The following is an 18,974-nucleotide window of genomic DNA, read 5'->3' on the forward strand; positions in this document are numbered from 1 at the left end:
AAAGTGGTTCTGTTGTTCAGACTACAAGTTCATTTGACTGTATCAAATCTATACTTTTGAATGAAAATGAGAATTGTATTGTGGGAACCTCCTCACCTGATGATTGCTTCTTAATGAAAGATGGTGGGTGATGTTGTTGTTGTAAACTCCATTGAAAAGGATTGTAGTAATGATGGTTTGTACATATAATTTAAATTGAACATTTTCATAAACAAATTGGATATTTTCACTTCACCTCTTCCAAGCAGTAGATTGTTTATGTTTAAGTTAAAAGAATGTAAGAACAGAGTTATTGTATCCTCAAGTTATTTACATAAAAAGTATATTCGTATATTCTTACAGCAGATTTCGCTGACACATCAGCATTTGGATGTATTCCATTTTGTAATAATAAGCTATTCTATTGAAATGACATTGTGTTCTTTGACACCTAAATTGTCAACCTCTTGCACCTTTTTTCTTTCAATAAATACAATAGCATCTTGCTACTTTTTTTGTAATGTATGACGGTAATTATAGTATAGGCCTATGTAAAATTCGTTTTGCTTATTGGCTCCGCTAAGAAATGTTTTACTTTTATAATGATAAATACATAAGGTTTTTTTTTATCATTCCTTGTATTCTTCTCCAGTGTTTGAAAATGTCTTAATAATATAATCTTAATAAATTTTTTTACATACAAGAAATGATGCAATTGTTTGTAAAATATTGATTAATATTATAAAGAAACTTGCCAAAAGTATTAACATTGGCATGTTGGTTTTTGGTTTGAGTATTAATGGTTGGGAAGTTTTTCCACTGTATTAGCCCAATGCTGGGAAATAGATTTGGTTGGAAGATTGTTGGCAAAGTTTTTCCATTGTAGTTGGGCCAACGTTGGGAAATAGGTTTGGTTGGGAGATGGTTGGCAAAGTTTTTCCATTGTAGTTGGGCCAACGTTGGGAAATTGATTTGGTTGGGAGATGGTTGGCAAAGTTTTTCCATTGTAGTTGGGCCAACGTTGGGAAATAGTTGGTTGGGAGATTGATGGCAAGGTGGACATCACCAACAGTTCGCCAACCGTTGGCACAAAAAATTTGTAACCATTTACCAACGTTGGCCCAACCTTTGTGTGCTACATGGGTATTGAGCAATAATAATGAAAAAATAAATAAAAACACTCACATATCTTCCATGAGGCGCGAATCTTCAGCTCGTACAACTAAACTGCGAATAAGACCTGAGTGATCTGCCATTTCAGATGCTAAACGAAAACGCACATCCTGCAGTTCCACTACTTGCTGCAACAATGTTGTTAATTTCTCTTGCTCGTCTGGAAAATCAGCATTCACCTAAAAAAATTTATAGTAAAATGTGTAACTCACAGCTTTGTACACACAGAGTGCACACACAATTGAATCATTGTAAGATTTTATTCACACCTAACAAAGTAAGACTTCAACTCTGATTGTACGCAGCACGATACACTGCTTTTAAAAATTAAAAATGATTGAAAGCCTATATATTGTGGAGATTTCTTAATGGAAAATGAAATCACACTTGATTGCTGTTGTGACATTGATTTGCATTTATAGGATTGTGGAATCCTTGTTAAGGGGATTTGAATCCCTCAGCACCCTTGTTAGAAGAAAATATTTTTAAATTATATTTAGAATTAAAGATGAACATTTACTTACTCATTTAATTGAAAGATATATAAAGAAAACTAATAAAATACTCATACAAGTACAGTTATACAATAATAGTTGTAGAAATCATTAAAGTAGAACCAAGATTCAGAGTCAATGTGAGATCACTAAAAGGAATATGAATAATATGTTCTTGAGTTGAAAAATAACTACTGATGTTTAGAGCATATAAGTTTGATTTCTGACCTGATGGTCCACAACACAGCATACATATCATCCTCAACAATTAGCAGTCTATATCTTGCTTTGGAGTTTATTGTTGGCATAACTGAAAAGGTTTGTTCACACAGATAGGGAGGAGATGCCTGTTGCCAGGTCTGTTGTTTTGATTAGCATTCTCCTTTCCCAGTCTGATTGATTGCTTTGGTTATTTTACGTCATGTTTTTGCCACTTTTGGATAATTGTGATTATAAGGATGAGTGATGATATTGATGAAGGGACACTCACAAAGAACACCCATGCCCAGGCCATGATTTGAACCCAGGACTCTGCCACAGAGGCCAGCAAATGGTGAGGCAATCCAGTTAACCTTTTCAGTAGAAAAATATGAAAAGTACATATCAATTGCATCTTGCAGTCTTGACAAGTGGTCGAGAAAAAGTTTTTCAGGTTTCCTAGGTCACTATATTTTAACAGATGAAGAAGAGACAGAAAGTTTAATAAATCCCCTTTCTGGATTGGATTGATTTAGTGTTTTAAGTCCACTTTATGCACAGTAAGGCTAATCGGGACTGGACCTACAGTTTAAAGTGGGATCCGAACCACTTGTGCCTCCACCGGATATTGAACCCAGGACCCCTTGATTACAAGGCAACGACGCTACCACTGCGCCATCGGGGAGGCCCCTAAATCCCCTTTCTGAACTGCAAATAGAAAGTCTATATGTCTGCAACCTTAATTGACTATTATCCACTGAATAATAATAATAATAATCCCATACACTCCCTTGTATTCATGTTCCCTCTCCCTGCTCTCTGTTGGAGTCTCTGCTATGGAAACAACATTCAGGAACAAAATTTCTTTAAGTTCTGACAGCAAGTGAATCAGGAATGATGTATTTCTCATACTGTAATCAAGGAGTCCTTCATTCAATCAACTGTGGAACTGTAAATCACATACCAACTTGCCTATTTTTTTTTAGCACAAATTGGACTTAAAACAATATTTGACTTTGGCAGTGCCATACCTAAGGGGCGATGGTAAACAGAGTTGTCATCATCATCATGCTTTGCAGTTACCTGCCTCTGGCTGGGTTGGCATAGAAGTCAAGCCTCCATTTTCTTCTGGTCTTCCACCACTCCTCTCTTTCCATGGTGTTCCAATCTTGTCCTCTTCTCCTAATATTCTACAGGGTGAATCAATAAGTCACTTAACACCCCCAGTACAAGGCCACTGCGGCATGGAATGTGAAAATGGCAATGACCAATCGTTGCCTGGCCAAAGGGGAACCACATTGACGTCACCAGCATGGTCAGCAGCCATCTTGATGTCCGCCATCTTGAAATCAACTTCAGAAATTTAAATGAGAAGGGGGTCGTGTGACATATCAAAATGGGCTAGAATTTCATGAGAAATGCAATGGTGAAGGTTTTTTCGACATATCTTTAACCAGTAAAAATTTATGACTGAATTCTTGTACCAATTTGCTCCTTTTCGATATGCTAGAAAAATGCCTTCAAATTTGTTTAGCACATCGGTAATGCATCGATATCAAAGTGATGTCAAGGGAGAGAAGTTCGCATGCCACTGCACACGATTTTAATCGGATACATCCACGAAGAGCTGTGCATTATGAGTGGTTGTCGCAAACAATTTACAGTCTGACTCTTCCATTGAATTAAAAGTCCTTCACAGTGACAAGGCTAATATTTATGTTCATAAGGAAGTTCATAAACAGAATATGGGACCCTTGTCATCTGATAACTAACTTTGGACAGAAACTGCTTCACAACGTTCCCAGTGTTCTGGTGTTCCTCCCTATTGAAAAAAAACTCTGTAGAAAGTACCTTCTTCCATAAGCAAGGATGAAAAAAATGTTTATTTAACAAATCCAAGTAGCCCTAAGCATTTAAGGTTCCATTTGATACATTCTAAGCACAATTATTTAGACGCGTCGTATTATTTTACTATTAATATTAACTTAATAATACTCAGCGGTGAACGATGAGACTCGGTGAAGTACACAGACTCCTCTCAGGTACAGGGATAGTGTTAGGCAAAGACAATATTCACAGCACAGAGAAATAAAACCACATTACTGCTGTATGTATAAACTGAAAAGTTTTATTCTTTATTTATTGCAATTATAATGCAACTATACTTGAGACGAAGGCGAGGATTTCGCTTTGTCGATGAATTGAAAACTCAATGCGTGGCTATCGGCAAGCCTATGATCACATAGACCTAGCTTGCGCCCCGAACTACCACATCAAGAGATATGCAATGATAACTGAGCCAATATTTGCTCTTTAGCCTTTTATTTCCAAATTAATCCTTAGGCTAACTTTATTATTTGACGACGTAGAATGGTTGCAATATTGTGCATATCATCAATGCATGGCTATCGGCGTACCTATGATCACATAGGCCTAGCTTGCACCCCGAACTACCATACCAAGATGTATGCACAACACCGAGGAGTTCTTTTTAAGTTTAAAAGCTTCGTCGATCCGTGGCGAAAAAGTGTGATCATTCTTACGCGATATCCTCGCTTTTATACTCTTTTCGAGAACACAGATTAAAGTACAGATGAATCATTCACTATCTACAAAAGGATACTATCAACAAAACTGACATCTATACATCTTTAGAAATACAAATTCGTATAGTGCACTCTTGCAAACATGAAGATACATTAAACTACTCATAACAGAGCATAAAATACAATAAACATTAAACAAAAGACATATATTACAAACAGGGTGCAATATTACATATAAAACAAAGAAATTACGCTTTCTTTTACAAAAATAAATACATTAGTGACATATCTTCTACTGGTGACGTCACATAAAAAATATGGATCATATCACGTTGATGAAAAATTGACTAACCAATCGTGTTCCACACAGTACGCCACACCATTAACTTACCGGCAGTAACCATTCAGCTTTGATCTGTCAAAAATGGGTTATCAGATAAAAAGCATTGAATATTCTGTTTACGAACTTCCTTATGAACATAAACATTAGCCTTGTCACTGTGAAGGACTTTTAATTCACTGGAAGCGTCAGACTGTAAATTGTTCGCGACAACCACTCATAATGCGCAGCTCTTTGTGGATGTATCCGATTAAAATTGTGTGCAATGGCATGCGAACTTCTCTCCCTAGACATCACTTTGATCTCGATGCATTACCGTTGTGCTAAACAAATTTGAAGGCATTTTTCTAGCACCTCGAAAAGAAGCAAATTGGTACAAGAATTCAGTCATAACGTTTTACTGGTTAAAGATACATCGAAAAAACCTTCACCATTGCATTTCTCGTGAAATTCTAGCCCATTTTGGTATGTCGCACGACCCCCTTCCCATTTAAATTTCTGAAGTTGATTTCAAGATGGCGGACATTAAGATGGCTGCCGATCATGCGGGTGACGTCAATGTGGTTCCCCCTTGGCCAGGCAACGATTGGTCATCGCCATTTTCACGTTCCATGCCGCAGTGGCCTTGTACTGGGAGTGTTAAGTGACTTATTGAGCCACCCTGTACACTATCTGCTCTTTTAACCAACATCTTGATCTCCCCTTTGGCCTTACTCCCACTCCTTGTATATTATAAGCTCTTACTGGCAGTCTTTCTGCATCCACCCTCTTCATGTGTCCAAACCATATCATCTGTGCCTGATCTATTCTGTCCTGAAGCTTCACCACTCCCACTGTCAGTCAGATCTCCTCATTCCTTAATTCTATCCCTTCTAGCCTTCCCCCAGACAGAGTATAAATCTTTTGAATTATCTCTCTCTGTCAGCAATTGATACAAAATGATAACTAGTGATTACTCATTAATGCCATGAAGATATATGTGAGATTTCATAAAGTAATGGATTTAGGAACATAAAAAGTACTGAACTAAAAATAACTAATCAAATGCTACCTTACTATGGTATTTTTGGAATATCCATTTCCAGCCTTCCTAACAACCACCCTTTTTGCACACTAATTGTTCAAATGTCTTTGAATTATTTTTTAATAGCTCATTTATGTAAAGCTGTAGGAAATCCCATAATTAATTTCACTCAGTCCCTCTGTGCATGAATTTCTTAAGAAGGCCTACCTGGAGATCTTCCACATTCAAAAACACAGCAAGACACTGTATTAAATCTCCAGCAAGATCCATATCATCTGTGGCAATAACAATATTTCCATTGGCTTCCATGGTAATTGTTACTTCCATATTTGATTTCAATGATAAAAATGTGATATTCAAATCTGAAACAACTTCTAAGTCTGACATTAGGAGGAAATTTTGATTTATCCACAAGGCAATCTGAAATGAAATCAAGATTGTTTCTAATTAAGTAAGCTAGTGCTGGAAAAAAAAATGAAATGGGGGAGTGTTGTTCCCATAAATTATTTAGTAACATCTCACATGTGGTTTGATGAAGTATCACTACACTACATCACGCTAATTCATTGAAAATCATTCACGATCTTCATCTGCTTTTTATCGGAGGTACCCATGGATGGGTTTCTGGACTCAGCTTGCATCCAAGAATTTTTTTTTTCAGAGAGGTGAATTTTTTGTAGTAAAGAAATGATTTAATAAAGAATATAGCATTGGATCAATGAAGAACTATGCCATCATTTACATGTCACTGTTATATTAGTAGAAATTATTAGATATTAACATATTCCAGATGTATGAGGACATAGCCCATTGTACAACAACTGTCCAAAAAGATAGGGATGTTGTATTGTGAATGAACAACAGGCTCTTGTGTACATGTAGTATAACAACTTCTTTCAAACTCCAACCACTAAATGATATGAATATATTGTTTTCATTGCTGTTGAATCTAATTTGAACTTCTGTTGTATTATGTTGCACTTTTGCTTATGTTCTTGAGAATTGCACTGAACAATTTACATACATATTGTATAAATCCTTCACAAGGATTCTCCTTCGAATCTCAAAGTTACTGACAATTTTTAATTTGAATAGGAAATGGCTAGGTTATTTTTCATTAATTATTTCTATATTACATGATGAAAATACATCTTTGGTAACAATATTATATTTTTTCTTCAAAATGTATATAAAATGTAACATACAGGGTGTTCCTGTGACTGTGTTACAGACTTTCAGGGATGATGGAAGGAAACAAATGCAACAAAATGAGATAGCGAACCCTGGTCCGGAAATGCCCCAGTCAAAAGTTACAACCCAAAACCTTCATAGGGCAGGCAACCACGCACAATGCGGAGGAGAACCATAAAAGAAAGGGGAAAGAATCCACCATGCATGCCCTGGAGAAGATAAACATCAAACGCGATGTGTGTAGTCTAGAAGCACGAGTGTTGCAGCTGCAATCAGTGCAATGGAGTATACGTTAGAAGAACTGGCTGATATGGTGTTTGTGTATGGACAAGCAAATGGGAACTGTAGGGAAGCAGAAAGGTTGTATCGGACCATGTATCCACTAGGGATGGCCAGATCTGGATCTGGTTGGTTCCGGATCCTTAGGATCCGGATCCTAAAATTTTTAGGATCTGGATCCGCAGATCTGGAATTTTCAGATCCGGGTCCGGATCCGGTACTTTTGGATCCAGATCCAGAACTTTTGGATCCGGATCCAAAACTTTTGGATCCAGATCCGGTACTTTTGGGTCTGGATCCGTTTTGCCATCCCACATGCACTTCTTTGGAAAGTAAGAATGTGCTTATAACATATTGTTACCTGCTAATATATATATATATATATATATATATATATATAAACACAGGAATAGGGTTAGAAATGGTGCCAGAAGGGCGGATAAATACAAATAATGAAGGAGACAGTAAACACTTACCACACGAATAGAAATAATTCAATATTTCGCGATCTGAGTCGCATTTTCAAGAAGGTAGATAAAAGATTGACGACACTTTGAGTAGAGGCACAGAATACCGACCGTAGCGTCTCTATGGTCAGTGTTGCCAGAAACAGTTGAAAGGAAACACGAAATACTTTAGCCAGTGTTTACTGTAAGGTGGGTGGGTAGTTTCGGGGAGGAGAGGAAAGAGTTACTGGTTGGCTAGGTTGAGTCCGGGGGGTATAGTGGCGTGCATGCCTGCTATATAGGCCCTTTCCCATCGCCTGCGGAAGGATGTGTCAGAGCGGGGGGGTAAAAGATGGATGATGGCAACACAGAAGCAGTTATTGAAGGTGGTGTTATGGCTGTTGGTGTGGATGGCAACTGTGAAATCGGAGTTTTGGGTGGAGGAAAGGTGATTATTTATCCTTAGATTCAAGGGGGTGGAGGTTTCGCCTAGGTAGAAGTTGCGGCAGATTTGACAGATGAGGGTGTAAATTAGGTTGGATGAGTGGCAGGTGCCCTTAGGGTGAAGGGTGAACTCACCTGCCGCTGTAGGGATCAGGAGGGTGGGGGAGGTGATGAGTATGGGGCAGGTCTTGCATCTGGGTTTGTTGCACCTGTGGGCTGGGGGAAGGGGTGCGGAAGGGGTGGGGGTGTTTTGGACCAAGATGTTTTGGAGGTTGGGGGGGCGACGGAAGACGACCCTAGGTTTTTCCCGAAAGATGTCTCTGGTCTCGGGATCACTGTGGAGGAGGGAGTGGAGGGTATGTCTGATTTTCGTAATGTCAGGGTGGTATTGGGTGATCAGAGTTGGAGGGTTGGTTTTGGGTTGTTTGGTGCGGTTGTGGGAGTTAGCTCTGGTGATTTGTTTGTTGATGAGGGTGGAGGGATAGCCATGGTTGGTTAGGGCTTGGTGCAGGCGTAGGTTGTAGTTTTGGCGGGATGAGGGGGATGAGTTGAGGCACTGGCCTCTGAGGGCAAGGGAAAATGAGATGGCTTTTTTGGTGTGGTAGGGGTGTGAGCTGGAGTAGTGGATATATATATATATATATATATATATATATATATATATATATATATATATATATATATATTATATATATATAATACACACACACACACACACACACACACACACACATATATATATATATATATATATATATATATATATATATATATATATATATATATAGTGTGTGTGCGCGCGTGCACAATTTGTAATTAATTAATACACTTACAAGGGAGGTCTAAGTCTCCCCCTCTGATTCCCATGAAACTTTTGCCCCCTAAAACAGTTTTTTAGCCAAAACAAAAAAAAAACACGTATTTCTTCATTTGGGCCCGTTTATACACACACCTGCCAAGTATCATGGAAATCGGAGGGGAGCACAGGGGTCAGATCCTCACTTTAATTTGTCCTCATCTTGAGATTTGAGGGGGTTTTGCCCGCTAAAACCGTTTTTTAGCTGAAACAAAAAAACACGTATTTCTTCCATTGGGCCCCACTATACACCTGCCAAGTTTCATGGAAATCGGAGGGACACAGGGGTCAGATCCTCACTTCAATTTTTCCTCATCTTGACATTTGAGGGGGTTTTGCCCCCTAAAACCGGTTTTTAGCTGAAACAAAAAAACACGTATTTCTTCCATTGGGCCCCACTATACGCCTGCCAAATTTCATGGAAATTGGAGGGGGACACTTAGATAACCTCCCTTGTTAGTCTTACACTTTGTAATTATATAACACTGCATATATTATAATGTTCTATTTTAATTTGTAAAACTGTAACTGTAGGACAATTGTATAATTTTTGTATAACATTTCTATCTTGTTATATGTGTTAAAGGTTTCATCCTGGAATGGAATGTCTCACATTTATGTGTGTTTTCATTTCCAATACATTCGAATGAATACATATTTGTTTCAATGCCATTTACAAAATCACCTCTGACATTTTATGTTAAACAAGTAAGATTATTTTTATGCACGAGTGTGTTAGCCGATGCGTAGAAAAGTATTTTAGGAACAACACTTGAAAAAAATTCTTGTAGGACTAACTAATGAAAAATTTCTTTGTAATCGAAGATCATAATACCTTTTAAGGTGTGGTAATATTATAATGGGATTGAGATACGAAACTTTCGGACCCGGAATTTTCGGACCTGGATCCAGATTCAAAATTTTCGGATCCAGATCTCCAGATCCGAAACTTTCAGGCCCGGATCCGGATCTGGATTTTTTGGATCCGGATCCGTTTGGCCATCCCTAGTATCCACAGTGCAGACATCGAGCGCACATCACGTTTCCCAGACTTTTTCAACGATTATGGGAAACGGGGCAAGTGCAACCTCAATTCCACGAGAAAGGAGGATGAAGAACTGCAAGGACACCAGACCTTGAAGAAGCAGTGCTGGATCGGGTGGAAGGACAACCATCCATTAGTACATGGGCTGTGGCACATGAAATTGGTGTGGCCCATAGTACTGTTTGGAAAGTTCTGAGGGAGCAGCAGATGCACCCTTACCATCCACAGCGTGTCCATGCCTTGGGTCCAGCTAATTTTGCACCCTACATCATTTTTAGTGTGTGATTACTGCAGCGCCATGTGGTCGACCCCCAGTTCCATGCCTGTGTGCTTTTCACTGATGAGGCCTGTTTCACAAGAGATGGGATGCTGAATAGTTGCAATAGCCATGTATGGGCCGATGAAAATCCCTGTGCCACAATCGTGAAGGGCCATCAAGACAGAATTACTTTAACATGTGGGTGAGCATTGTCGGCGAACATTTAATAGGTCCGTATTTTTAATGCCATGTTTAGCTGCACCAGTGTACACTGTGTTTCTGAGAGACATCCTCCCCGAGTTATTGGAACATGTCCCACTTCTAGTTCGTCAACGCACGTGTTTTCAGCATGATGGGACCCCAGCCCACTTCGTAACCTGTGCTCGTGATTTTCTGATGCAGACCTTCCCACAGTGGTGGATAGGGAGAAGTGGTCCTGTTGCTTGGGCTGCCTATTCGCCTGATCTGACTCAACTTGATTTTTTTGTGGGGTCATGTCAAAAGTGTTGTCTACGAGACACCTGTGAGTAATGTAGAGGAACTCTTGGCAAGAATCCTTGCAGCTTGTGATCTGGTCCGAATGACTCCTGGGATATTAGAGCGGATACAACAGAGCTTATTGCGAAGCTGTCATGCCTCTATCAAGGCAGGGGGGCATCACTGTGAACAACTGCTGTAATGATGGCTGCAGTTACTACTCATTAAAGCCACTACAGTGATTCTTCTGTGTTTGTTTTCCACTTCCCCAGACATGGTTCCCCTCTGCATTGTGTGTGGTTTTGGCTTGTAACTTTTGACTGGGGCATTTACGGACCAGGGTTCTGTATCTCATTTTGTTGCATTTGTTCCCTTCCCTCATCCCTGCAAGTCTGTAACACAGTCACAGAAACACCCTGTATATGTAAAAAGAGAATGTTTTGTAGAGTTCAAAATGATTTGGTAAATAATAACAAATTTAGAAATACATTTTCTACGATTATTTGGAAAATAGCAAAAATGCCCAGTCTACATGGAAAACATGATATTCTCAGGCCAGCCTTTTAAAATGTTTTGGAAATTCTAATGGGAGATTGAGCAATAAATTCGGGGGGGGGGCAAAATATAGCTCTTCTACATTAATATTAAACCTTAGATTGCTACAGGAATTCTGATAGGGGAATTGAGTATTAAATTGGGGGTGGGAGCAATATCTGGCTCTTGCATATCAATCTTAAGTCATAGTTGTCACAGGATTGTCTCTGGACATCTTCTAGGTGTCAATTTTCTACATTAGTAGTAAGCCACAAAGTTTGGAATTAACTAGTTACTTGTAACACAGTTACAAGCAACAGTTACGTTTTTAAGGAATTTTAACTGTAAATAGTTAATTTTAAAAGTAAGTAGCTCTAACTGTAACAGAATTATGTTTTGAAATAGAAGTAATGTTATCAACAGTTACTTTACAACATTTACATTGTTACCTTGAAAATTTGTAAATTGGGGGAAGAGTTAAACTTGGCAACTTTATTTTCAATTATGCATTTTCTCTGGATGCTAAGGTGAATGAATTTTCATGGATGTTCTCTATGGCTTTTTCTAAGATGTGTTTCATACATTCTGTGGCCCATGGGTGCCATTTTAATTATATCCTGTATAACTATTTACTACCACATTTCTCTTTTCCAAAATATAAATATGAATATGTAAAGCAAAGTATGGATATTTTGAAAGGAAATTTTTGAAAATTTATTTTAGAAAATATATGGGTTGACAAACCTGAGTGCAGAAATGATGATTCATTGTAGGCTATTGTTGTTTTGTTCATTGCCTGTGTACAGCTTGCTTGAAGCTAAAGTTGAAATATTTCTTTCATTGTTTGCAGTTTTGTGGTTAGACATAACGTTAAAAGCCATAATTCTACATAAATGTTTTTTTATCCTGACAGTTTTTGTTATGTGTGTGGGGATGTGACATTTTCATCCAGAAACGCCTAATTACTCCACTCATGAAGACAGCCTACCACCATTATCTTGGTGTCCAGATAAAGGATCAAGATAAACCTTGGAATTTGTGAATCTACATGGATGACTAAATAAAAAAGGACATTCAGTGTCATTTGCCTTATCAAATGACAGCTTATTTTTGTTATTTTGTATGCCCAAGAATTGGGCATACATCCCCAAATACAGACAAAACACCACACTACTCCACTCAAGTACAAGGCTCATTGCTACCATGGCCAAAATGCCATGGGAAGCTAGTTTGTTTATTATTGCTACAAGTGGAAATCAAAGGTAATGCCCAAAAACCATGAGAACCAGCTTAAAATCAAGTAAAAGCTGCAATTCTCAGCAAAATAAGTCATTATCACCATGCAAGTCATTTTTCATGCATGAGCACCATGTGCTCTAACTTACATGTTTGACGAAATTTTAATTTATTCACACATTTTCAAGATAACATTTGTGCAGGTGCAGAATGACCCCCTTATCTTAAATAATACCATTCATTTAAGTCAGCTAGCATAAATATGCCTAAAAAAATCCTAAAAATTGATGTTTTTTGATAAATACATCCGGGAACTTAAAAAGTCACACTTCAAGCCTGACACCTGGTGGCCAGACTTGTAACTACTTGATCCAAGCTACATGTGACCTCAGTCAGCCAATGGGGGCATCCCAAGCTATGACGTCATGAGGAAAGTAGCAAATTTCTTTATTATTGTCTCACGCACTCCCTTGTGTGTTAGATTTCGACCGAGCAAGGTCTCAAACAATGAGTGTGCCGTTTATGATATACGTGAGTGGGCACAATGGCCCTGAACTTCCTATTAACTGGCGTTAGAGTGAAACAAGATCCATCGAGTGCCTAGTATAGGCCAACAGTGCAGTTAGCAGTTGTAAAACGTATCTATGCACAAAAATCGGTACTCAGGTGTGCTGAAAGGTGATTAATCGGGAAAACGCATAGTTTACGATTCCCGATCACCTCGCATATGGTCACATGGTTGTGTTAGCTGGTCTGCCGGATACATGGTGAAGTGAATCCACATTTACCCAAGCCTGCAGAAGACATCCAACACCTACAACTCCCATGACAGTCAGGACAGGCTGTAGAATGTCCAGAAATGTGTGTTTATGTGCCGTCAAAGTCCGTTTCCCCCCAAAGAATGAGCCGTTGGCAAGCTTAGTGAGTGTTGTGGTGAAACAAAGGCCCCAGATAAGGTAAATGGTTCCTTTGTGCATTCGTCGGCTGGTTTCCCGATTTTGTAAGTATGAAAGTGTCATTTTGTGTAAGTGCTGCAATTGTAAAAAGTGTATACATGTTTGTTTGTGCCTGCGATATTTCCATAATATCTGTTAATGGCCAATAAATATGTCGGTCCAAATGAGAAAGGTCTAGTTTTCATTTCTGGGTACAAAATCTGCTAAGCTCTCCTCCACTACCGGTTTTATGGGCTGAAAGTTCTTTTGGATACCAGCGGGTCTTCTGTAGAATAGTCGCTGCTAATCGGAGAACACCACACGTCACACATGGGAGACATGTGGCTGCGTAAAATAGCCTGGGAGTTATAGTTTTAGATATATTTGCATTTTTGGTAACTGAAGATAAATATGTAACTGAACCAAGCAAATCCAGTTCAAACATAAGTGTATAACTCCTGAAACCCTTTGCAAACTGAAACGCTTCGCAAACTAAGTTATTTAATTCGAGATCTGGACCTTCCGAAAGACAAGGCAGAGCTTTTAGCTTGTAGGCTACAACAGTGGCATATGTATATTTAATATTTTTTGTTGGATTTGATCCTTTCCATCTACAACCTAATGTTCAAGTGTCAACATACAAAAGTCGGCAGAAAGATTTGCTTCCATATTTTTAAAAGGAAAAAAAAAATAACCTTGTCTACCATAATGTCAATGGTTTCTTGAAAACTTTGAGCATAAAACACAAGCCATGCACTGGAGGCTATTCACAAATTCCTCAAAACTTAGTTTAAATGATGGACAATGGCAATTCTATTCCTTCAATTCTTGTAGTCCATGCTGTCCACATGAAGGAAACAAATGACAATATGAAATTACTTGTGGAAGTAATTCAGTACAGAGATCACCAATGGCAGATCTGTGGAGACCTGAAGGTGAGTGCAATATTGCTGAGCATGCAGTTGGGATACACCAACTACATTATATGCTAAAAGATAATACATTTTCAAAATATAGTAACATATTATATTCTGCATAGAATAACTGTATCAGTACACTTGTAATGTGCTACTTTCTTAAGTAACTTACCCATCATTACTTAATACACATACTGTAATTATATTTACACACTGTATGCTACATAAGATGTGTTAGATCATAGAACAGTCATAGGCTGATTCTTGAAACACACCTGTAAGAAGTTTCAAATTTAAAATCCGTCACTACAGGCAAAATTGATTTCTTTTGGCAGCTGTATCACCATACAAAATTATACACCCCCCAACACATGCATGTATAACTCAATTTGTACAGTGTCTCTGAAAAGTCTTGCGACAAAGACATTTTAAACTAGGCAACCCAATTTGCACAAGGCGTTGGTGGGTTGCCTGTACATTTAGACTCAATTTCAGGGTTGCCACATGCACAATAGATATTTATGAAATACGCAAAAGAAAAAATCCAAGTATTATTGTATAAAACTAGAGAAAAGAATATCAGTATTACATTTGTTGCAAATGAGAAATACTTTCTGAAAGAAAGAAAATCGAATTTCTAGAACTTCATTGCTTATGAGTCTACACAAAGAAAAGAGGAGAGAGGAAATGGAAGGGGACAAAAGAGAGGAGAAGAGAGAAAGCAAAAGGGGAAGATGAAAAGTAAAGAAGGGAAGAAAATAGAGGACAGAAGTAGAAAGGAGAAGTAATGAGGAGAAAGGAAAAAGGTTCCAGGAGAGATGAGGAAAATGGAGAAAAGAGGAGATGCGAGGAGAAAAACGAGATGAGAGAAGAGGAGGAGACGATTGGATTGGATTGATTTGTTGTTTAAGTCCACTTTATGCACCGTAAGGCTAATCGGGACTGGACCTACAGTTTAAAGTGGGATCCGAACTACTATGTGCCTCCACCGGGAATCGAACCCGGGACCCCTTGATTACAAGGCGACAACGCTACCACTGCGCCATCGGGGAGGCCAGAGGAGGAGACGAGAAGAGGAGAGTGGAGAGTAGAGTAAAAGAGAGAAAAAGGAAGAATGAAAAGAAGAGGAAAAGAGTACAGTGAGACAAGATAAGAGGAATGGTGAAAAAGTGGGATGGAGACAAGATGCTAGAAAAGTAGGGATGGTGATATGAGATAAAAGCAGATAAGAATGGAGAGAAGGAGAAGGAGAAGAACAGGAGGGACTGGAGACAAAAGGAGAGAAGAGGTAGTTGCACAAAATATCTTCTCGGCATCAAGAACTGATGCATTGATCAAATTATCAACATGAAATATTCAATAACATTTTGAAATGTATTTGAGAATGTATTAGATCGGTGCAAAATGCCATTTGGTTGAGTTCAGAGCAAGATAAAATCTTCCACATAAGATCTTTGATTTTACGTGCGATTATACCACTAAAAACATAAATGTAATTTTAATATTTTTAAGAATTATCCAATTTTTCTCCACTTCTCAGTTCGTTGAAGTGGAGATTTTGTAATTTAATATTTCCTTCCCCCATCGTTAATTCCAAACTGAATCATTCCGTTTCACATGGTGTTGACAATAAACACAATGGGATATGTCTAAAACTTACGAAAAGTTTCTGACACTGGAGGGGTTTGAACCTACGACCATCAGGTTGACAATCCGTAATGGTAACCACTACCCTACAAGCTTTCGTTCCTGAAAGCAGGTAGAAGGAGCTGACCAATGTGAAATATAGATGCAACTCTCCTCCTACATGTAATGTGCAAGGAATACTTGTTTGTAACAAAGAAAACAAAGGTAGTACGAATAGGCAAAAACATTTAATGGAGAATTGCACATCGAGTGGGAAAAGTGGTAAAATTAGTATGTCCTGAATTGCCACAAATATAAATAGTTTTCATTAATATTTGTCACTGTCGTTGGAGCAGTACACAATTATCATTAGGGTATCATAATTCACGATCTTATACATAAAAATATCCCTTTGAATATGTGTCAATTCATTTATTTGTTTATTTTTTTTATAAATTCCAGATGCAGAACAATGTAGCCACTACACACTGCTATTACTAAAAATGTTACCATGCTCTTGTTTAATAGAAGGGGAAATATTATTTTTTTAAAAAAAAAAAGATTGAACACCTAGTATGGAGGATCGAACCTAAGACCGCAATCAATGCTTTTAACAACTCTAACCAATACACTATGCCCTTGGTTTCCCTTGGAGCAACAATTCTTAATTATTCTGTCGTCTAAATATTGGAAACGTTATCAAAGTAATAGTTGTAATGTAATAAAATTTGCTACGGACGTACCTTGGTGTGTGTGAAGCATGGTGAAATCAAATAAAATGTTGGAAGTGATTGTCATGAGTATCAAGGCATGCCTGCACACGTCTCTCCATGTTATGGAAGACTGCCGCCAACATATTGGGAGGCACAGCATCAAGTTCCTGCCGAATGTTGTCTTTCAGTTGCATAAGAGTCCGTGGCTTGTTGCAATACACTTTCCCTTTCAGCATGCCCCATAAGAAGAAGTCCGGTGGGGTAAGATCAGGCAATCTTGGTGGCCAAAGCCCCTTTGAAATGACGCAATTTAAAAAAAAAAACTCAATTTTGTTCATGCTGAAGTTGGAAGTGTGCTGAAAATAGCCAGTACGAAGTTCCTTGTCATCCAACTGGTTTACAAACTCACTGAACACAGCAACAAGCATGTGTATGTAAGACCACATCAAATGGCCGTTTCGCGCATGTGCATGCCTAGAATGACTGTAGCGCTCATTCTCATGATTTCACCATGCTTTTTACACACCAAGGTATGTCCTAAGCAAATGTTATTAAATTACAATAATTACTTTGATTTATATAAACGAAAATTCGACCAATATTCTCCCGTCGTTTAAAACCAAATATTATCTATTAAACGAAAAGTTCATGATTGTCAATAAACGGTTTAACCTATCTGAGCATAAGGTGGATGTAAATAATAAAATTTAATAGAAGGATTCTCCGAAATTTCTCTTCCATTGTCTACATCAATGACAGAAATGCAAGCAATATTTTTATTTATTTTTAATCCAATTGAAGGAATGTGTAAGAATTTAAAAGAAATAAGACAGAGCGGAACGACTGTTGTTCTACCTTAAAAATTGTTGTTCTTCAAGGAAGAAAAATAAGAAGAATTTAGTCCAGCATCTTAACACAATGTCCCACAAGTCTCTTTTGACTAACACTGTCAAATGCGATGTGATTTTATGAATACAATTTTCCGCCTGTTTACGTATAACGTTTCGCACATTTGGCAGTTTGCAAATGGTGTAATTATTTCGTGTTGCTTTACGCAAAAGCAAATACATTTCATAAGACTGTTCTGGACATGAGACTTGCTTCAGCAAACAAGCATTTCGTCTGTTGCAGTATCACAGGAAGAGAACATCATCCTGCAATGTTCAAGTCTCTAGATATTTTCCATTAATAATGTCTAATCACAATAATAAGTTAGAAGAAATAACCCGCATTATCACAAGTACCAATATTCTCATTTTTCTTCATGACTTCGAAAATTATTTCTCGAAGATAGCTGCTATACTACAAGAAAGCAATTCAAAATTAAAGTAAAAGTTCAACAAAATGTATATCCAATGACATTTACACTATTGGAGGGACAGAATACTTAAAAATTGTAGTTTTAACAGAAGGTAAGGGCGTGGTGTAGTGGTTAGAGTTCCCGATTGGGCTGCTAGCAGTCCCAGGTTCGATCCTCCTTACGAGGTGTTCTCTTTTCTTTTTAATTCTCCTTTTATTAATAAAAAGAGCATGGTGACATTATTGTAATAGCAGTGTATAGTGGCTACATTGTTCTGTATCTGGAATTAAAAAAAAATGAATTGAGACACGTTCAAAGGGATATTTTCATGTATAAGATCGTGCATTATGATACCCTAACGATGATTGTGTACTGCTTCAAAGACATTGACAAATATTAATGAAATAACTATTTATATTTGTGGCAATTCAGGACATACTAATTTTACCACTTTTCCCACTCGACTTCAATGCAGGGATACCTCCGCAAATATCGAATGAAAAGTTTTCATCATGTGCAATTCTCCATTAAATGTTTTTGCCTATTTGCTCTACCTTTGTTTTCTTTGTTACAAATAAGTATTCTTTGCACATTACATGTAAGAGGAGAGTTGCATCTACATTTCACATTGGTCAGCTCCTAACTGCTTCCAGGAGTGAAAGCTTGTAGGGCAGTGGTTACCATTACAGATTGCCAACCTGATGGTTGTAGGTTCAAACCCTTCTGGTGTCAGAAAATTTTCGTAAGTTTTAGACATATCTCATTGTGTTTATTGTCCACATCATGTGAAACGGAATGATTCAGTTTGGAATTAACAATGGGGGGGAGGGAAATATTAAATTACAAAATCTCCATTTCAATGAACCGAGAAGTGGACCTAAATTGGATAATTCTTATAAATATTAAAATTACATTCATATTTTTAGTGGTATAAACAATCACACGTAAAATCTAAGATCCCA

General features: G+C 37.9%; 1 protein-coding gene across 6 annotated transcripts in view; it reads right to left on the reverse strand.

The window, feature by feature from the left end:
• The window catches only part of LOC145984111 (BBSome complex member BBS2-like), a 182,511-nt gene that overhangs the window by 15,706 nt on the left and 147,831 nt on the right, over positions 1-18,974 (reverse strand). For all 6 annotated transcript variants that reach the window (XM_083117541.1, XM_083117542.1, XM_083117537.1 and 3 more), the window contains 2 exons: positions 5,962-6,174; positions 1,165-1,331 (listed from right to left, as the gene is read on the reverse strand). In XM_083117541.1, the coding sequence (XP_082973667.1) occupies positions 1,165-1,331; positions 5,962-6,174 (380 nt within the window). The remainder of the gene's footprint in view (positions 1-1,164; positions 1,332-5,961; positions 6,175-18,974) is intronic.

This window comes from Lepisma saccharinum, chromosome 2 (genome assembly GCF_977018435.1).
Source record: "Lepisma saccharinum chromosome 2, izLepSacc3.1, whole genome shotgun sequence".
NCBI classification, from domain to species: domain Eukaryota; kingdom Metazoa; phylum Arthropoda; class Insecta; order Zygentoma; family Lepismatidae; genus Lepisma; species Lepisma saccharinum.